Here is an 18605-nt window from a genome sequence, read left to right on the forward strand (position 1 = left end):
TCAGTTTGCTGTCAGAAAATAAAAACCATTATAAATCACAATGGGTCTTGCTCGGCACAGGTAAAATGCATAAAAAGCTGAGTCTGGCCTGTTTGGCTAACAGAGGATTGTCTAGACTGGAAGCAACAGCTGTTGCAAACTCCCAGCTGTGAGTAGTAGTGGACCCATACGGGTCTTCAGTGTCCGGATGTGCATAGATCTTCAAACTAGTGAGAAATTGAAATACAAAGTATATCAGAGTATATCAGAGAGCTGCAGAACTTGTCATTATATAATGACTAAAGGGGTTTTCTGGTACTTCAGTAATGATGACCCATTGTTGGAATCAATATCTAATTGGTGGGCGCTAGCAGGCCAGGGGGATACGATATGTCTATCAGGCTCTAGAGCTGAAATCATTTTCCCAGCTACAATCGGAACTTGGTATTAGGGCTTCTGGGGGATATCAATATGCACAGGTGAGACATGCGTTTAATGCCCAGAACAGGGGAGACTGTTTTAAAATTCAAGGCGATTTAGTGTTGGAGTATGTGTGTGGAGAGGGGGCAACGAGAGGGGTTATTTCCACCTTGTACAGAGACCTACTACATACTCCTTTACTAGGTTTCCCGATTGGCGCTAGAACTAAATAGGAAAGAGAATTGGGCCATTTAGAGGATGAAGCATGGATGTCTGTTAGAATGGATACCAAACCTGTCACTGAATGAACCATATAGACTGTCTCAGCTTTATATCCTACATAGAGTGTATAGATCTCCAGATGTTTTGTAGAAGGCCGGATTGCAGTCGGGAGTGTCCTAGATGTAGGAATGACAATGCTGGACTGCTTCACATGCTCTGGACGTGTCCGAGGTTGGCTGCTTTCTGGTTGGTGATTATCAGGCTGCTTATAGATGTGTGGTCCCAAGGGAACTGGTGGTGTGTTTGTTGGGATATGTAGATGAGAGAAGAGTAGATAACAATTTGAAGCTAGCAACTGCTAGACTATTGTACATGGCTCGGACGGTTATAGCAAGAAACTGGATAAAAGAGGATCCACCTTCGAGAGGAGAATACCTTCAATAGATGAAACATGTTATTACTCTAGAAAAGGGAGTTTACCAGAAAAGAGGGAAAGTGGAGTTTTATGATAAACTGTGGACGCCTTGGCTGGAATTGGGGTAGGGGAGGGATGAGGGAAGAACGTTCTGGGAAGTTTTTTCCTGCTGGAATGTTTGTTTATAAGGGGACAGTAGACATAAGGGGACATGAAATGTTTATTGTGATTTTATACTTAATAAAAATATATTTGAGTTAAAAAAAAAAATAATTGGTGGGTGCTGGACTCCCTGCACCACCCACCATTCAGTTGATCTTTCCCATTTTACAATGCAACATTCCTTCTGGACAATTTTTAAGAAAAGGAATGGAAAATCCCTTAAAGAGCAAAACTAGAATTGTTTATATGCATCCAGGAGGAATCTTCCCCCTCTAGTGATTGAGAACGTAAGACAAATGTGTTAAAAGGCCCAAAGCTTAAAGAAGACCTCGCACCGGGTCATAAGTGAGTAGTGCTTGCTTTTATTTTATTTATCCTCCCTGTCTCACAACCCTAAACAGCTTTTCAACACTTTCAATTTTCTACTCCGTCCCCCTGCACCTCCTCCCTCCCCTCTCATTTCTGCTGAAGACTTTGCCTCTTTCTTTAAACAGAAGATCGAAACGATCAGAGAAAGCTTTAAAGCTTTGGCCCACAGCGCCCAATGCCCCTCTTAGCTGCTCAATCCTGTTCCTCCAAAACCAGCTTCTCCATCATGACAGAAGATCATCTCTCCACCCTCCTGTCTAGATCACATCTCACCACTTGCACACATGACGCGCTCCGCTCCCACCTCATTCCTAACCTTGCCACGGTCTTCATCCCAACCCAAACACACCCCTTCAACCTCTCACTCACAACAGATGTCTTCCCCTCATCCTTCAAACATGCCAAGATCACACCCATCCTCAAAAGCCCTCCCTCAACCCATCCTCTATGTCTAGCTATCGCCCGATATCTCTTCTCCCTTATGCCTCAAAACTACTGGAACAACATGTCCATCTTGAAATGTCCTCGCACCTCTCCTCCTGCTCCCTCTTTGACCGGTTACAATCTGGCTTCCGACCCCATCACTCAACTGAAACTGCCCTAACTAAAGTCACCAATGACCTACTAACTGCCAAGAGCAAGCAACACTACTCTGTCCTCCTTCTCCTGGACCTGTCTTCTGCCTTTGACACTGTGGACCACTCCCTTCTGCTACAAATCCTCTCATCTCTTGGCATCACAGACTTGGTCCTATTCTGGATCTCGTCATATCTAACAGACCGAACTTTCAGTGTCTCCCTCCCCCACACCACCTCCTCACTTCGCCCCTTGTCTATCGGTGTTCCTTAAGGCTCTGTTCTAGGACCTCTACTCTTCTCAATCTACAGCTTCAGCCTGGGACAGCTCATAGAATCCCATGGTATGCAGTATCATCCCTACGCCGATGACACGCAGATCTACCTATCCGGACCTGACCTCACCTCCTTACTTACCAAAATCCCACACTGTCTGTCTGCTATCTCGGCCTTCTTTTCTGCTCGCTTTCTAAAACTGAACATGGACAAAACAGAATTCATCATCTTTCCCCCATCTCATTCTACCCCTCCACCAGACCTATCCATCAATGTCAATGGCTCCTCACGTTTCCCAGTCCCACACGCCCAGTGCCTCGGGGTTATCCTCGACTCTGCCCTCTCTTTCAAGCCACATATCCAAGCCCTTGCCTCCTCCTACCGTCTCAAAATATTTCCTGGATCCGCGCATTCCTTGACCACGACACCACAAAAACACTAGTGCACGCCCTTATCTCCCGCCTTGACTACTGCAACCTCCTACTCTCTGGCCTCCCCTCTAGCACTCTGGCACCACTCCAATCCATCCTACACTCTGCTGCCCGACTAAGCTACCTGTCTCCCCGCTATTCCCCAACCTCTCCCCTATGTCAAGCCCTTCACTGGCTTCCTATCGCCCAGAGACTCCAGTTCAAAACCCTCACAATGACATACAAAGCCATCCACAACCTTCACAATGACATACAAAGCCATCCACAACCTATCTCCTCCATACATCTGTAACATGGTCCCCCCTCTACCTACCTACACTCAACCTCCGATCCTCTCAAGATCTCCTTCTCTACTCCCCTCTCATATCTTCTTTCCACAACCGCATCCAAAACTTCTCCCGTGCTTCCCCCATACTCTGAAACTCTCTACCCCAGCACATCAGACTCTCGCCTACCATAGAAACCTTCAAAAAGAACCTGAAGACTCACCTATTCCGACAAGCCTACAGCCTGCAGTGATCCTCAACCTACTGAACCGCCGCACAACCAGCTCTACCCTCTCCCCGTGTATCCTCACCCATCCCCTGCAGACTGTAAGCACTCGTGGGCAGGGTCCTCACTCCTTCTGTACCTGTTAGTGCCTTGTTTTTTCTTTTGCTCATGTTTAATGTATTTGTCTATATTTGCCCCCTTTTTGCATGTAAAGCACCATGGAATAAATGGCGCTATAAAAATGTATAATAATAATAATAAATATTTCCACTCCTTCGCGAGTATTCAATTTTTTACTATTTCAAAATCCGACATACGGTTCCAGAGGTATGGAGCTTTTCAATTTATTGCTAATTTGCATGGTGTTACAAGGGGGCGTTACTCAAAGGATCCTCGGGGGCGTGTCCTTAGACCATAAAAATACGCACTAAACGAAAAAAAAAAAAATATTCAGTGGAGCAGTGGGAATGAAATAAAAGCTAAGTCTGGACACTTTTGACCTGGCTTGGTCTCAGGAAGGCCGGAAGCCTCCAGCAAAAACTCCAGTAAAAAAAAAAGCGCCCAAAATTGGCACAATTTTTGCGCAACTCCCAAGTTGCACAGAACGTTTGCAACATTTCAAACAGTGTTACACCAGATATCTGTCGCCAACTGGATGAATATTCACCTTTATGTCAGTATAATTAAATGCTTTCTTTGCACTCTGCTATTCCTCCTGGCAAAGCGCGAATACATTGACAACCATAAGTTACCATTCCCGCTGTTGACAGGATGAGTCTTCCTACCTGCCGCTGCACATTCCCATGCTCTTTCATGTCCAACTCTCGCTCCAGTCTGGAGACTTTTCGGCTTATGGTTGCTATGGTAACATCCTTCTGATGCAGGCGTTCAGTCAGGTCTGAGACGTCCGCCTGCAGCCGTTCAAGGCTGATGTCTCTGATCTCTTTTATGAAGAAATCTGTTTCAACCTTTAAAAAAAAAAAAAAAAAAAAGACAAAAAGTCATAAAAATCCCCAACAACTCAAAAAAGGAACCTGTCTGACCGGACAGGAGCATAAAGTACTGACGTTGATTCCATCCACAGGTCTCTCACTGGGTGGTGACACCGTATGAGTCATTGGACCAATTCATTATTGCACTCGGGACTCTTTTTTTTTTCTATTTTTTTGGTGTTTTTCTCCTTTTTTTGATTTGCACCTTATTCTTTTATTTATTTTTGTTTATTTTACGTGTTCACAGTTCAACTATTTTTTTCCCATCAGTTTGGAGTTTCCAATTGTTTCCTAATTCATCAACTGTGACTTTTTTTTAAAAATTGGCTAAATTTTTGCGCAAATGTGCTCCACTTCCCTGCAGTGATTATATGTACACTCACTGGCCACTTTATTAGGTACACCTGTCCAACTTCTTGTTAACACTTAATTTCTAATCAGCCAATCACATGGCGGCAACTCAGTGCATTTAGGCATGTAGACATGGTCAAGACAATCTCCTGCAGTTCAAACCGAGCATCAGTATGGGGAAGAAAGGTGATTTGAGTGCCTTTGAACGTGGAATGGTTGTTGGTGCCAGAAGGGCTGGTCTGAGTATTTCAGAAACTGCTGATCTACTGGGATTTTCACGCACAACCATCTCTAGGGTTTACAGAGAATGGTCCGAAAAAGAAAAAAAATCCAGTGAGCGGCAGTTCTGTGGGCGGAAATGCCTTGTTGATGCCAGAGGTCAGAGGAGAATGGGCAGACTGGTTCGAGCTGATAGAAAGGCAACAGTGACTCAAATCGCCACCCGTTACAACCAAGGTAGGCCTAAGAGCATCTCTGAACGCACAGTGCGTCGAACTTTGAGGCAGATGGGCTACAGCAGCAGAAGACCACACCGGGTACCACTCCTTTCAGCTAAGAACAGGAAACTGAGGCTACAATTTGCACAAGCTCATCGAAATTGGACAGTAGAAGATTGGAAAAACGTTGCTTGGTCTGATGAGTCTCGATTTCTGCTGCGACATTCGGATGGTAGGGTCAGAATTTGGCGTAAACAACATGAAAGCATGGATCCATCCTGCCTTGTATGGAGCATCTTTGGGATGTGCAGCCGACAAATCTGCGGCAACTGTGTGATGCCATCATGTCAACATGGACCAAAATCTCTGAGGAATGCTTCCAGCACCTTGTTGAATCTATGCCACGAAGAATTGAGGCAGTTCTGAAGGCAAAAGGGGGTCCAACCCGTTACTAGCATGGTGTACCTAATAAAGTGGCCGGTGAGTGCATACCATCTCTGCCTTCAGCGAGCAGGGGCAGACGAACTTGCATCTACATTTTTTTGTTTTTGTTTCTGGCTTTAGGCTTCATTAATCCGTGGTTGGCCAGACCCTCTTCTGATAAACTACTCTCACTTTTTTACCAATATATAACTTTTTGTGACTTTCTGCACAATTTGTGGATTTTTGGGTCCCTGACCACGAGTCAAAAAGGGAATCTGTCAGGAGGTATTTGCTATGTAATCTGAGAGCAGCATGATGTGGAGACAGAGACACGGATTCCAGTGATGTGTCACTTGCTGGTCTGCATGCTATAATTTTGAATCACAGTTTTCTCTGCTGCAGATCTGGCAGTGCTCAGAATGCAAAGCCCTGTATATTCCCGCCCACACTACTGCCAATCAGTGGTGGGGGCGTGGTTACACAGAGCAGTTGACTAGGAGGCACGAGACACTAGTCATTCAATGATAATCTCCTTCTGATAAAACACTGATTTTATTGAAACCTAGTAAGTGAATCGCTGGAATCAGATGCAGACAAGAAAGTGGACCCTCTGACAGGATGAAGAAATAAGCTGCTTCCTGCATAAATAGACTTTGAAAAGTCTCAAGAAGTACTGCTAAGGTTCACTAGTTAAAGGGCTTGTCCACAACTTAGAAATAGATGCCCTATTATAAGAAAAGGTAATTCAGGTCTACCTCATACCCAGCTCCCTGACCGATCAGCTGTTTATACATCCCACGCAGCCAGAAATAAATTACAGAAATGGGACCTTGCCTCTCCATATACTGTGAAGTGGACTTTTTTGGGCACTTCAGCACAGCTCCCATTGAAGTGGCTGCAGTATGCAAAAATGATTAGGCAATATACAGAATATGCAGAGGTGGTGTCCCAGGTCCTTACACTGTTTACTTATGGCCATGTAGGACCTACAAACAGCTGATCGATGGAGGTGCTGGACCTACAAACAGCTGATCGATGGAGGTGCTGGACCTACAAACAGCTGATCGATGGAGGTGCTGGACCTACAAACAGCTGATCGATGGAGGTGCTGGACCTACAAACAGCTGATCGATGGAGGTGCTGGACCTACAAACAGCTGACCGATGGAGGTTCTGGACCTACAAACAGCTGATCGATGGAGGTGCTGGACCTACAAACAGCTGATCAATGGAGGTGCTGGACCTACAAACAGCTGATCAATGGAGGTGCTGGACCTACAAGCAGCTGATCGATGGAGGTGCTGGACCTACAAGCAGCTGATCGATAGAGGTGCTGGACCTACAAACAGCTGATCGATAGAGGTGCTGGACCTACAAGCAGCTGATCGATAGAGGTGCTGGACCTACAAGCAGCTGATCGATGGAAGTGCTGGACCTACAAACAGCTGATCGATGGAGGTGCTGGATCTACAAACAGCTGATCGATGGAGGAGCTGGACCTACAAACAGCTCATTGATGGAGGTGCTGGACATACAAACAGCTCATTGATGGAGGTGCTGGACATACAAACAGCTGATTGATGGAGGTGCTTGTTGTCAGGTCTCCAGCCATCTGATATTGATGACCTATTGTAGAGGAGAGCTAGTCAATATCCAAGTTCTCGAAAACCTCTTTAATACTTAAAGGAACCAGGATTAATACTATGGACATCCTTTGATACAATGTGCATACTTCTCCAAGTAGTCATACTCAAAGATTCAGCTCACACTTTTCAGGAGCAAGACAATTTTCAGCCTTATTACGTAACGTGTTTGTTTCAGCGGGGATGTAAGATTTACTTTGATTGATTACAAAATGCACCTTTGACAAGTAGAAGGAAGCAGACGTATCAGCGGGGAATGCTAATGCTGCCAATGACATCAACATCCTAATGATTTATGACCATATAGAAGACCCTCGCCCCCTCTAAATTATGCCACGGATGAAACTCCCAGTATATCCAGAGCTGCTACACTTATTGCATTGAGCACCATTCTGCCCAGAGTAAATCTTTATTCACTGGACATCCAAATATATGATGCATGAGTCCATAAGACGGGACACTTGAAGAATGCAGATTATTATAACAGTATTTTGAGTTACAAACAGAGATTTGGACAGTTTGGAGAATATGTGGTCCCTGACGTTACACTCTAGGGTGAGCGTTCTCGCTCTGCGGATATTTCCATGTACTCAATTGGCCGTATATGACCTCTTTGGCAGTCGTTGATTAGATGCAGTTATCGGTGGATTTTCGGGAGGGCTGTCAAGAAGAAGACAGCGTGCAATCTACTGCTATCAGTCATTTCGTGCTTGGGCAGGCAGACTATAGGATGACCAATGGAAAACAAAAATGTGTGCTTCCATAACTCCAGTTCTCAGAAACCACCATGATGGACCCGATTCACCGAGACTGATGTCTTGTACTACGCGTTGAGGACTAAGATGCGCCACATTCAATGTGGTGTCCACCACTGTAAGAAACGTTCACCAGGCAGAGACTGGAGAACATGTCTGTCCCAATTCATTCCACGTATGTAGCGTAAATGGTGATGAATATGTCAGCCGTGCTCCTTACTAGATAAGTTCTGCCAACTTTTCAAAAAGTTCTTGACTGGCCGGGACTTAAAATGATATATTTCAGTGATACTTTGGAATTCTGACAAAAACGGATTGGTGAATCGGGTCTCCTTCCTATATGCAAATCTTATAGATACCAATCATGACTTAGTACAGGCAGAGTGTTTTTTTTTTGTTTGTTTGTTTTTTTTAGTTTCCAGAGGCAATTTCCCCTTGAAAAACGAGCCTTTGGAGAATTTTTGAGGACAATTTTTTTTTTTGCCTGAAACAGTTCTGAACAATCTTTTCAGAAGCATTTCTTCCCCTAAACCAGCCCTTTGACTTAATGTGTGTAATTTGGAGAAGGTTCCAGGAGGAATCTGCCTCCATTATGTGACATGAGACTTCTGTTTTTCTACCAGGCATTTTCAAAAACTTAAGAGACAAAAAAGTTCAGAAGTTTGAAAGTATGAACATGAAAGCAGATTAATATTGAAATGAGTCGGGTGAGTCTTGTGTTTTGTTGATTATTTGGTTGTGATTTTTGAAGCAGATCCGACAAAAAGATGTGAATATAGCCTTAAGACAATCTGCTTTGGACAATTCCTTGAAAAACAGGTGATCATATAGTGTGGTCTCCCATAAAGATCTGCAATATGTGGGCAGCTCAGGTGCTGAATATCCCTGCAGCAACCCCAGAGGAGAAATGAAGAACTGCAGGGGCTTACTAATGTAATGTGTACTCAGATAGCGAGCAGTCGATGTTACATGACGGAGGGCAGCACAATCTGCACGTCCATCTGTCACTAGATACCAATCACTTAGGAGCTTGTAAAAAATAAGCTCATGGTGAATTAAACGAGATAATAGACACTTATTTGTCTACCGGTACAAATCGGTAGTCGCAGGAAAATACACAGACAGCACAACCCAGGTCAGGGGGGACACAGATGAGATCCAGGTTATAGCCGCTTGCAATATTTGGCTATTTTGGCCCATGGAGAATGATATATTTGCAGATTTTCCAACGCAAACTGAATTAAAGGGAATATATCACTTACATATTTTTTTTTAATAATTACAACCACCCAGCGATACACATTTTTTTTCTAGACTGTTTTTAGTTTGCTGGATGCTTTTGAAGCAACAGCAGTTAACACTACTTCTGCATGTCACACATACTGGGATACATTTTTATTACTTAGAATTGTTGTGTTTGCAGAGGCTGGGGTGGGTGTTGGTTGGAGAGAAGGTGATTGTGCGCTGTCTTTATGTGGGTTTTGTATTGTTGTATACCTTTGAAAAACCTAATAAAAATTATCTGATTCAAAATATGGGGTTTTTTTTTGTTTGTGACAACTAATTGCATTGGGGCCACCATTTTTCCTGTTAGCAGCATTCTATGATATGCTTCACAGTAGCTACATGTGTTAGTTGTATATACAGCAGTCTCCATTGTAATGTACAGTACAGACCAAACGTTTGGACACACCTTCTCATATAAAGATTTTTCTGTATTTTCATGACTATGAAAATTGTACATTCACACTGAAGGCATCAAAACTATGAATTAACACATGTGGAATTATATACTTAACAAAAAAGTGTGAAACAACTGAAAATATGTCTTATAATTCTAGGTTCTTCAAAGTAGCCACCTTTTGCTTTGATGACTGCTTTGCACACTCTTGGCATTCTCTTGATGAGCTTCAAGAGTTAGCTGGAATCAAGGGTGGCGGAAAGTAGCGTTTGGAGACCCCCTGATGTACGCAAACAATAGAACCCCCCAATTGTAACTCCAACCCTAACCCCAACACACCCCTAACCCTAATCCCAACCCTAACCACAACCCTAACCCCAACACACCCCTAACCCTAATCCTAATCCTAACCCCAACACACCCCTAACCCTAATCCCAACCCTAACCCCAACACACTCCTAACCCTAATCCCAACCCTAACCCCAACACACCCCTAACCCTAATCAAAACCCTAACCTAACTGTAATCCCAACCCTAACTTTAACCCTAACCCTATCTTTAGCCCCAACCCAAATGGAAATAAATACATTTATTTTATTTTACCTAACAAAGGGGGTGATAAAGGGGGGTTTGATTTACAATTTTTTTTTATTTTGATCACTGTGATAGGGTCTATCACAGTGATCAAAATGAACCAATAGGAAAAATGTCCAGCCGGCAGATCTCGGTGGGCGCACTGCGCATGCGCCCGTCGTTTTCTTCCCGGAAGGCGCCAGCATCAAGGGCACTTCATGCCGGGATGCAGGGACACCGGAAGTACCAGGGGGGATCGGGGGAACCCATTTCTCTCTCTTCTGATTTGCGATCACATCGGAGGAGAGAGAAATTAAATGGGAATTTATTTTTCTTGCAGTCGCCGTTATTCCGTTAATAACGGAGATCACAACACTGTGGTTGGTAAACACCGACCCGAATCATGTTCTCTGGGGTCTCAGCTACCCCGAGTTGCCGAGACCCCGGAGAAATTTCGAAGCTGGGGGGCACTATACACTTAATTCTCAGCGCCATTATAAAGCGACACTGAGGCATAAGTACCCTTAATTGCAGCTGTTAATAGGTGTATCAGCGGTCGTTAAGGGGTTAAAAAGGTAAAATAAAATTAATTCAAACTGTTTAAGAATAAACATCACCTCATTAAAGCATTATTTTCCGGAACCGTCACATTCTAGAGTTTCTGATACTGTGCAAATATCAACCTTCTGCGGTTACGTTACCTGATCTTTTTTGCAGGGAGACCGTTTTAATCTCTTTTGAAGCTTCTCTCGGGTTGACGCCTGCTCCTTCATGAACACGTGTGATTCTTGAGAGCTAGAAAAAAAAACAGGATATCCAACAAAATGTAATAAACATACAAAAGATGACACTTAATTTATTCACACTTCAGCCTACACATCAGGGTATATGTACACCAGAGTAGGAAGCAGTGTGTCAAAAATAACTGCCGGGGTGGTCACGCAGATCCCACCACCGTTACCACTTCGTCACAGATGACACCTGACAGATCACACAGATCCATTGGTTGGCACCAGTTTGTCCTGGAAATACAACTCCACTGGCTTCAGGGGTGCGGTTTACAGAGCAAGAGGAACAGATCTATTAAAAGTTATATATTTAAATCAGACAAGTAAGCAACATTTATAAAAACTATACAAAGATGTTATAAAAGGGGAACAAAACAATCCGATATATAAAATTACATAAAATAAAAAGGAATAAAGAAAAAAGAATTACTAAACCTGATGTCATGGAAATAGCTCAGAGCTTAGCAGAGGGAAGCACTCTGATTGGGCAAATACAAAGCTTTCACAGCTAATTAGGTCTTCTAGAATGACCAATGTCCCAAACCCAAATTCAGCTTTTTATTAGATCAAGATACACACCTCTCCTTGGTGAGCTCATATGGTGGCTAGTTGTGGAGTATGCCCGGTCTGTTAGAATTTTTTTGAGATCCCCAACTTACAGGATATCTTCACCCCTGGAGTTTCCAAGAGGTAGACAATGTCGTCATATTTCTTTACCTTTACATACAGATCAAACATGACCTGGATATCATCATCTATCGGCCCATTTTCAAGTTGGAGGGGTTAGAATGGCCTTACAATGATGTGAGTGAATGTGTTCTGTTCGTCCCTTTGTAACAGCGCCGGAAATATATATCCCATAAATATCGGATGGATGCAAACCCCAATATGCAACACTGAACGCCGGAATATCTATGAAAAATTCTTAGCTTATTCCTAGAAAGGCAGTTCTCCTCCTCTGCGTAAACGACACTCACACTGGTTGTCTCTTTCCCCAGCAAATCTCCCTGCTTTAATTACCTGGCCACTGAAGGGGGCTGCTACTTCAAATGAGATGGGGATGTTAGCTCTCTTCCCTCATACCCTGTTGGAATTAGTTTTTTCTCACTTTCCCATATGTTCAATGTGAGGGTGATATGTCCTCTTCGCTGGAGATGTCTTATCGATTTTTAATATTTCTCTGTGACACAGTGTGTTTGTGACTACACTCTATGAGCTAAAATAGACGTGGCTTGTCCATGGTTAGTACACCCAACAGAGAAAGAAAAAGGATAATCCTGTCATTGCCTCCATGACCCTTAAGGGAAAACCTATCAGGACAATGTTTACAGATCAATCTGGTATATATATGTATACATCACAGAACAAGAATGAAATATTATACCTTTCTTGTAGTACTGTTGCGGAGAAATTGAGATTTAAAGCCACATGCAAATTAGCCTGGAAGTGCACTGGTGGGAGTGTTCATGTCCTCTGTGTATACCGACACGCCCCAAATGCACTTCATGGCTAATTTGCATGTGGCTTCAAAGCTCGATTTCTCTACGCTGACACATCGGATTAATATAAGACAGGTATCATTTTATTTATTATTGTTCCACGACCTATACCTCAAGTATTAGTAGTAACATTGTCCTGATAGATTCCCTTTAACTCCTTTTAGCAATCTGAGACTAGTTCCCTATCCCCTGACCTTTCTCTGTGGGGGTCCCAAAAATAGTCGATGTCAGCGATCATACCTGAGCTTATTCTCTTCATCCTTCTCCGAAATTAATGAGTGCAGCTGCCTCTGATCCAGCTCGGCCGCCCTGCAGAGGTCCTGACGTGCCCGCAGTTTATTCTCCGTCCTCTAGGGGTCGAGTGATAAAGAGGAAATTGATTTTCTATCTAATTTGGGAGGTTGTTACACCATTATACTGGAGACAACTGATCAATCATGGGCTTTATCCGAGAGAAAACTAGAAAAGCTCGAGCGGATGAGAGCCTATTACTATGCATCTGTAGGAGAAGCACAAATCTCATGTCAGCAGCACGCCACAGGCTTTACATTGATAAATCCGTCTAGGATCGTTCTGACATAGGGTCAATGCCGTCTGCACAGAATCGCATATACACGGTAATGGGCCACAGATTTAATACCAGGCAGGATCCATGCTGAGATTACAAATCCTCTCAATGTGGATTTATGGAGATCTTCACTAGTGTGCGGCATCCTAAGCCTGGCCCTCCACACCCCTCTCATCCCACCTTAGACCTTTCCATAAGAGCCAGACAGTATGAACATGCCATATATAATCCTGCACTTTGAACTTATTTGATAGATCATATGATAAATAACCAATCTGCAAATCACTATTTATAAATTGTCGTCTTACCCCCCAGAAAAAAAATCACTACTAAGTGATGTCTCTTCTATCTAACTTACTGCCTGTTGTAAAGTGTAATCCATCTATTGCAACAGGGACACTGAAATGGATTATGGGAAGAGAGGGCGGGTCCTTGTCCCTCCGTTCCAGGAAGCGGGGGAGGGTCCTTGTCCCTCCGCTCCAGGAAGTGGGGGAGGGTCCTTGTCCCTCCACTTCAGGAAGCGGGGGAGGGTCCTTGTCCCTCCGCTCCAGGAAGCGGGGGAGGGTCCTTGTCCCTCCGCTCCAGGAAGTGGGGGAGGGTCCTTGTCCCTCCACTTCAGGAAGCGGGGGAGGGTCCTTGTCCCTCCGCTCCAGGAAGCGGGGGAGGGTCCTTGTCCCTCCGCTCCAGGAAGCGGGGGAGGGTCCTTGTCCCTCCGCTCCAGGAAGCAGGGGAGGGTCCTTGTCCTTATGCTCCAGGAAGCGGGGGCGGGTCCTTGTCCCTCTGCTCCATGAAGTGGGGGCATGTCCTTGTCCCTACGCTCCAGGAAGAGGGGGGGTGGGTCCTTGTCCCTTCGCTCCAGGAAGCGGGGGCGGGTCCTTGTCCCTCCGCTCCAGGAAGCGGGGGCGGGTCCTGTTCCCTCCACTCCAGGAAGCAGGGGTGAGTCCTCGTCCCTCTGCTCCAAGAAGCAGGGGAGGGTCCTTGTCCCTCTGCTCCAAGAAGCAGGGGCAGGTCCTTGTCCCTCCACTCCAGGAAACAGGAGCAGGTCCTTGTCCCTCTGATCCAGGAAGCAGGGGTGGGTCCTTGTCCCTCCGCTCCAGGAAGCAGGGGAGGGTCCTTGTCCCTCCGCTCCAGGAAGCACGGGAGGGTCCTTGTCCCTCCGCTTCAGGAAGCGGAGGTGGGTCCTCGTCCCTCTGCTCCAGGAAGCGGGGGAGGATTCTTGTCTCTCCGCTCCAGAAAGTGGGGGAGGGTCCTTGTCCTTATGCTCCAGGAAGCGGGGCCGGATCATGTGCTTGTGCCAATGGTGGACATGTGCTGCCTTCCATCATGTCATTACCTGGCATCGCTTCTGACAATCCCTCAGCTCCTGTAAGAGTTGCAGATTCTCAGCTTTCAGCGAGTTCCTACTTAATGTGATTTCCTTTACAGTAGTCTTGAGGTTTTCGATGATGACCCTGCCGCTCCGGATTGTCTCCTGGGAAGCGTCAAGCTGGCACCTCAATCTTCTGATGTCGCTTTGGCTATTGGTAATTGCCTCGTCCTGCAGCCGCGTCCTGCATGAGCGCTGCTCCGGGTGGCTGAGCGACTGCTTCTAGGTAATAAGAACACACATCATATATTACAATTACACATTGTATCCTTCATTATGGGCAAGAAATAACGAGACCCTGAGCACCAATTAGATAAACCAGCAAAAACATGCTCTTCTCCGCTCACCAGGCTGCAATAATTACTGAAAGGGAAGAGTCCATGGAAGAGCTGTAAAGCCTACGTCTCCCATACAGCCATTACAGACACATGGAAATGTTACCGCTAGGTCCACAAATCTCACTTCATACTGGCCGCCGTCCAAGCGGAACAATCAGGAAAGCCGGTATAAAAGGAAGAAAACGCCACAAAGAATGAAAAGGTGTCAATCCCTAATTAACACAGTGGCGGAAAAGCTCCCACTCCTTATTACAGTCTCCTTGTGCCTGCCCAATCTCACCAAATAAACGATATGTACTCACAGTACTGCCTCCCTGTATATGAGGAATGCACAGATAGTACTACTTCCCTGTCTCTCCCAATAATTGACCGAGACACAGATAGTACTGCCTCCCTGTCTCCCTATAATTGACCAAGACACCTATAGTACTGCCTCCCTGTCTCTTCCTATAATTGACCCAGATATATAGTACAGCCTTCCTGTCTCACTCTAATTGTTCGAAACACCTATAGTACTGCCTCCCTGTCTCTCCCTATAATTGACCAAGACACCTATAGTACTGCTTCCTTGTCTCTCCCTACAATTGACCCAGAAATACAGTACTGCCTTCATGTCTCTCCCTATTATTGACTGCCTCTGGGTCTCTTCCTATAACTGACCTAGAAACAGATAGTACTGTCTCCCTGTCTCTCCCCATAACTGAAATAGGCTCAGATAGTACCATCTCCCTGTCTCTTCCTAAAATTGACCCAAGAACACAGTGCAGATTCCCTCTGTGTGCCTATAATTGACCTAGCCAAATAGTGCTTGTCATCCTTGACAAATTCACAGCCCGGGATGGCCACACAGATCCCACCGCTGCCACCATTTTGTCAAGGATGACAGCGCTGCCTCCCTATAACTGACCAAGACACATAGTACTGCATCCCTGTCTCTTTCTAGAATTGACCTAGGCACAGATAGTACTGCTTCCCTATCTCTCCCCATGATTGATCAAGGTGCCGATAGTATTTGCACCCTTATTTCTGCCTATCGGCACCTTGGTGAATAATAGAGGAGTAAAAAGGCAGAACTATTACAGTATTAACCAAGGCACAGATAGTACTGTCTCCCTGTCTCATCCTATAATTATCCTAGGTACACATAGTACTGCCACCCTATAAATGATGTAGACCCAAATAGCCCTGCATCACCTGGGCTTTCCTGATGATGATAGTGACCTAAGACCTAACCCTAGCAGTACAATTAAGGTCTGAAACCTTGGTCAAAGTTCTCTGAGCACACAAATCTCCAAAGGCGCCCAAACTTTTACATCTGGCCATGTTCCTTATTGTAATTTTTAAAATGGGAAAAATGATAATATTTTTTTAATGCCTAAAACACAAAGGCAATGTGTCTAACTTTACACCGTTTAGAGATCATTACATCTTCAACTTGTTTAACTGTTGACAATGACAGTAATTTTGACCAGGGGTGCCCAAACTTTTACATGCCACTGTATTTCCCTGTGAAAGATGCCAACATCGATAATACTGCTTCCCTGTGTGTTCCTGTATCTGACCTAGGAACACACAGTACTGGCTCCCTGTAAATGATACAGGCTCAGATAGTACTACCTCCCTGTATATGATACAGGCTCAGATAGTACTGCCTCCCTGTAAATTATACAGGCTCAGATAATACTGTCTCCCTCTAAAAGGATACAGGCTCAGATAATACGGTCTGCCTCTAAAAGGATACAGGCTCAGATAGTACTGTCTCCCTCCAAAAGGATACAGGCTCAGATAGTACTGTCTCCCTCTAAAAGGATACAGGCTCAGATAGTTCTGTCTCCTTCTAAAGGATATAGGCTCAGATAATACTGTCTCCCTCTAAAAGGATACAGGCTCAGATAGTTCTGTCTCCCTCTAAAAGGATACAGGCTCAGATAGTACTGTCTCCCTCTAAAAGGATACAGGCTCAGATAGTTCTGTCTCCCTCTAAAAGGATACAGGCTCAGATAGTACTGTCTCCCTCTAAAAGGATACAGGCTCAGATAGTTCTGTCTCCCTCTAAAAGGATACAGGCTCAGATAGTTCTGTCTCCTTCTAAAGGATACAGGCTCAGATAGTTCTGTCTCCCTCTAAAAGCATACAGGCTCAGATAGTTCTGTCTCCCTCTAAAAGGATACAGGCTCAGGTAGTACTGTCTCCCTCTAAAAGGATACAGGCTCAGATAGTTCTGTCTCCCTCTAAAAGGATACAGGCTCAGATAGTTCTGTCTCCCTCTAAAAGGATGAAGGCTCAGATAGTACTGTCTCCCTCTAAAAGGATACAGGCTCAGATAGTTCTGTCTCCCTCTAAAAGGATACAGGCTCAGGTAGTACTGTCTCCCTCTAAAAGGATACAGGCTCAGGTAGTACTGTCTCCCTCTAAAAGGATACAGGCTCAGATAGTTCTGTCTCCCTCTAAAAGGATACAGGCTCAGATAGTTCTGTCTCCCTCTAAAAGGATACAGGCTCAGATAGTTCTGTCTCCCTCTAAAAGGATGAAGGCTCAGATAGTTCTGTCTCCCTCTAAAAGGATACAGGCTCAGATAGTTCTGTCTCTCTCTAAAAGGATACAGGCTCAGATAGTTCTGTCTCCTTCTAAAAGGATACAGGCTCAGATAGTTCTGTCTCCCTCTAAAAGGATACAGGCTCAGGTAGTACTGTCTCCCTCTAAAAGGATACAGGCTCAGATAGTTCTGTCTCCCTCTAAAAGGATACAGGCTCAGATAGTTCTGTCTCCCTCTAAAAGGATACAGGCTCAGATAGTTCTGTCTCCCTCTAAAAGGATGAAGGCTCAGATAGTTCTGTCTCCCTCTAAAAGGATACAGGCTCAGATAGTTCTGTCTCTCTCTAAAAGGATACAGGCTCAGATAGTTCTGTCTCCTTCTAAAAGGATACAGGCTCAGATAGTTCTGTCTCCCTCTAAAAGGATACAGGCTCAGATAGTTCTGTCTCCCTCTAAAAGGATACAGGCTCAGGTAGTACTGTCTCCCTCTAAAAGGATACAGGCTCAGGTAGTACTGTCTCCCTCTAAAAGGATGAAGGCTCAGATAGTTCTGTCTCCCTCTAAAAGGATACAGGCTCAGATAGTTCTGTCTCTCTCTAAAAGGATACAGGCTCAGATAGTTCTGTCTCCTTCTAAAAGGATACAGGCTCAGATAGTTCTGTCTCCCTCTAAAAGGATACAGGCTCAGATAGTTCTGTCTCCCTCTAAAAGGATACAGGCTCAGGTAGTACTGTCTCCCTCTAAAAGGATACAGGCTCAGATAGTTCTGTCTCCCTCTAAAAGGATACAGGCTCAGATAGTTCTGTCTCCCTCTAAAAGGATACAGGCTCAGATAGTTCTGTCTCCCTCTAAAAGGATGAAGGCTCAGATAGTTCTGTCTCCCTCTAAAAGGATACAGGCTCAGATAGTTCTGTCTCTCTCTAAAAGGATACAGGCTCAGATAGTTCTGTCTCCTTCTAAAAGGATACAGGCTCAGATAGTTCTGTCTCCCTCTAAAAGGATACAGGCTCAGATAGTTCTGTCTCCCTCTAAAAGGATGAAGGCTCAGATAGTTCTGTCTCCCTCTAAAAGGATACAGGCTCAGGTAGTACTGTCTCCCTCTAAAAGGATACAGGCTCAGATAGTACTGTCTCCCTCTAAAAGGATACAGGCTCAGATAGTACTGTCTCCCTCTAAAAGGATACAGGCTCAGGTAGTTCTGTCTCCTTCTAAAGGATACAGGCTCAGATAGTTCTGTCTCCCTCTAAAAGGATACAGGCTCAGGTAGTACTGTCTCCCTCTAAAAGGATACAGGCTCAGGTAGTACTGTCTCCCTC

General features: G+C 44.8%; 1 protein-coding gene across 5 annotated transcripts in view; it reads right to left on the minus strand.

The window, feature by feature from the left end:
• Positions 1–18605, minus strand: part of LOC143817273 (deuterosome assembly protein 1-like) — a 62359-nt gene that overhangs the window by 10735 nt on the left and 33019 nt on the right. For 3 of the 5 annotated variants that reach the window (XR_013224098.1, XM_077298532.1, XM_077298531.1), the window contains exons 7-10: positions 14384–14638; positions 12723–12832; positions 10897–10990; positions 4127–4309 (exon numbers count right to left, since the gene is read on the minus strand). Coding sequence is in view for 3 of the 5 variants with exons in the window: in XM_077298532.1 (XP_077154647.1) it covers positions 4127–4309; positions 10897–10990; positions 12723–12832; positions 14384–14638 (642 nt within the window). In the remaining 2 variants the exon portion in view is untranslated. The remainder of the gene's footprint in view (positions 1–4126; positions 4310–10896; positions 10991–12722; positions 12833–14383; positions 14639–18605) is intronic. The other 2 variants (XR_013224099.1, XM_077298533.1) reach the window with 1 other exon arrangement.

Source organism: Ranitomeya variabilis, chromosome 3 (assembly GCF_051348905.1).
Source record: "Ranitomeya variabilis isolate aRanVar5 chromosome 3, aRanVar5.hap1, whole genome shotgun sequence".
NCBI lineage: Eukaryota > Metazoa > Chordata > Amphibia > Anura > Dendrobatidae > Ranitomeya > Ranitomeya variabilis.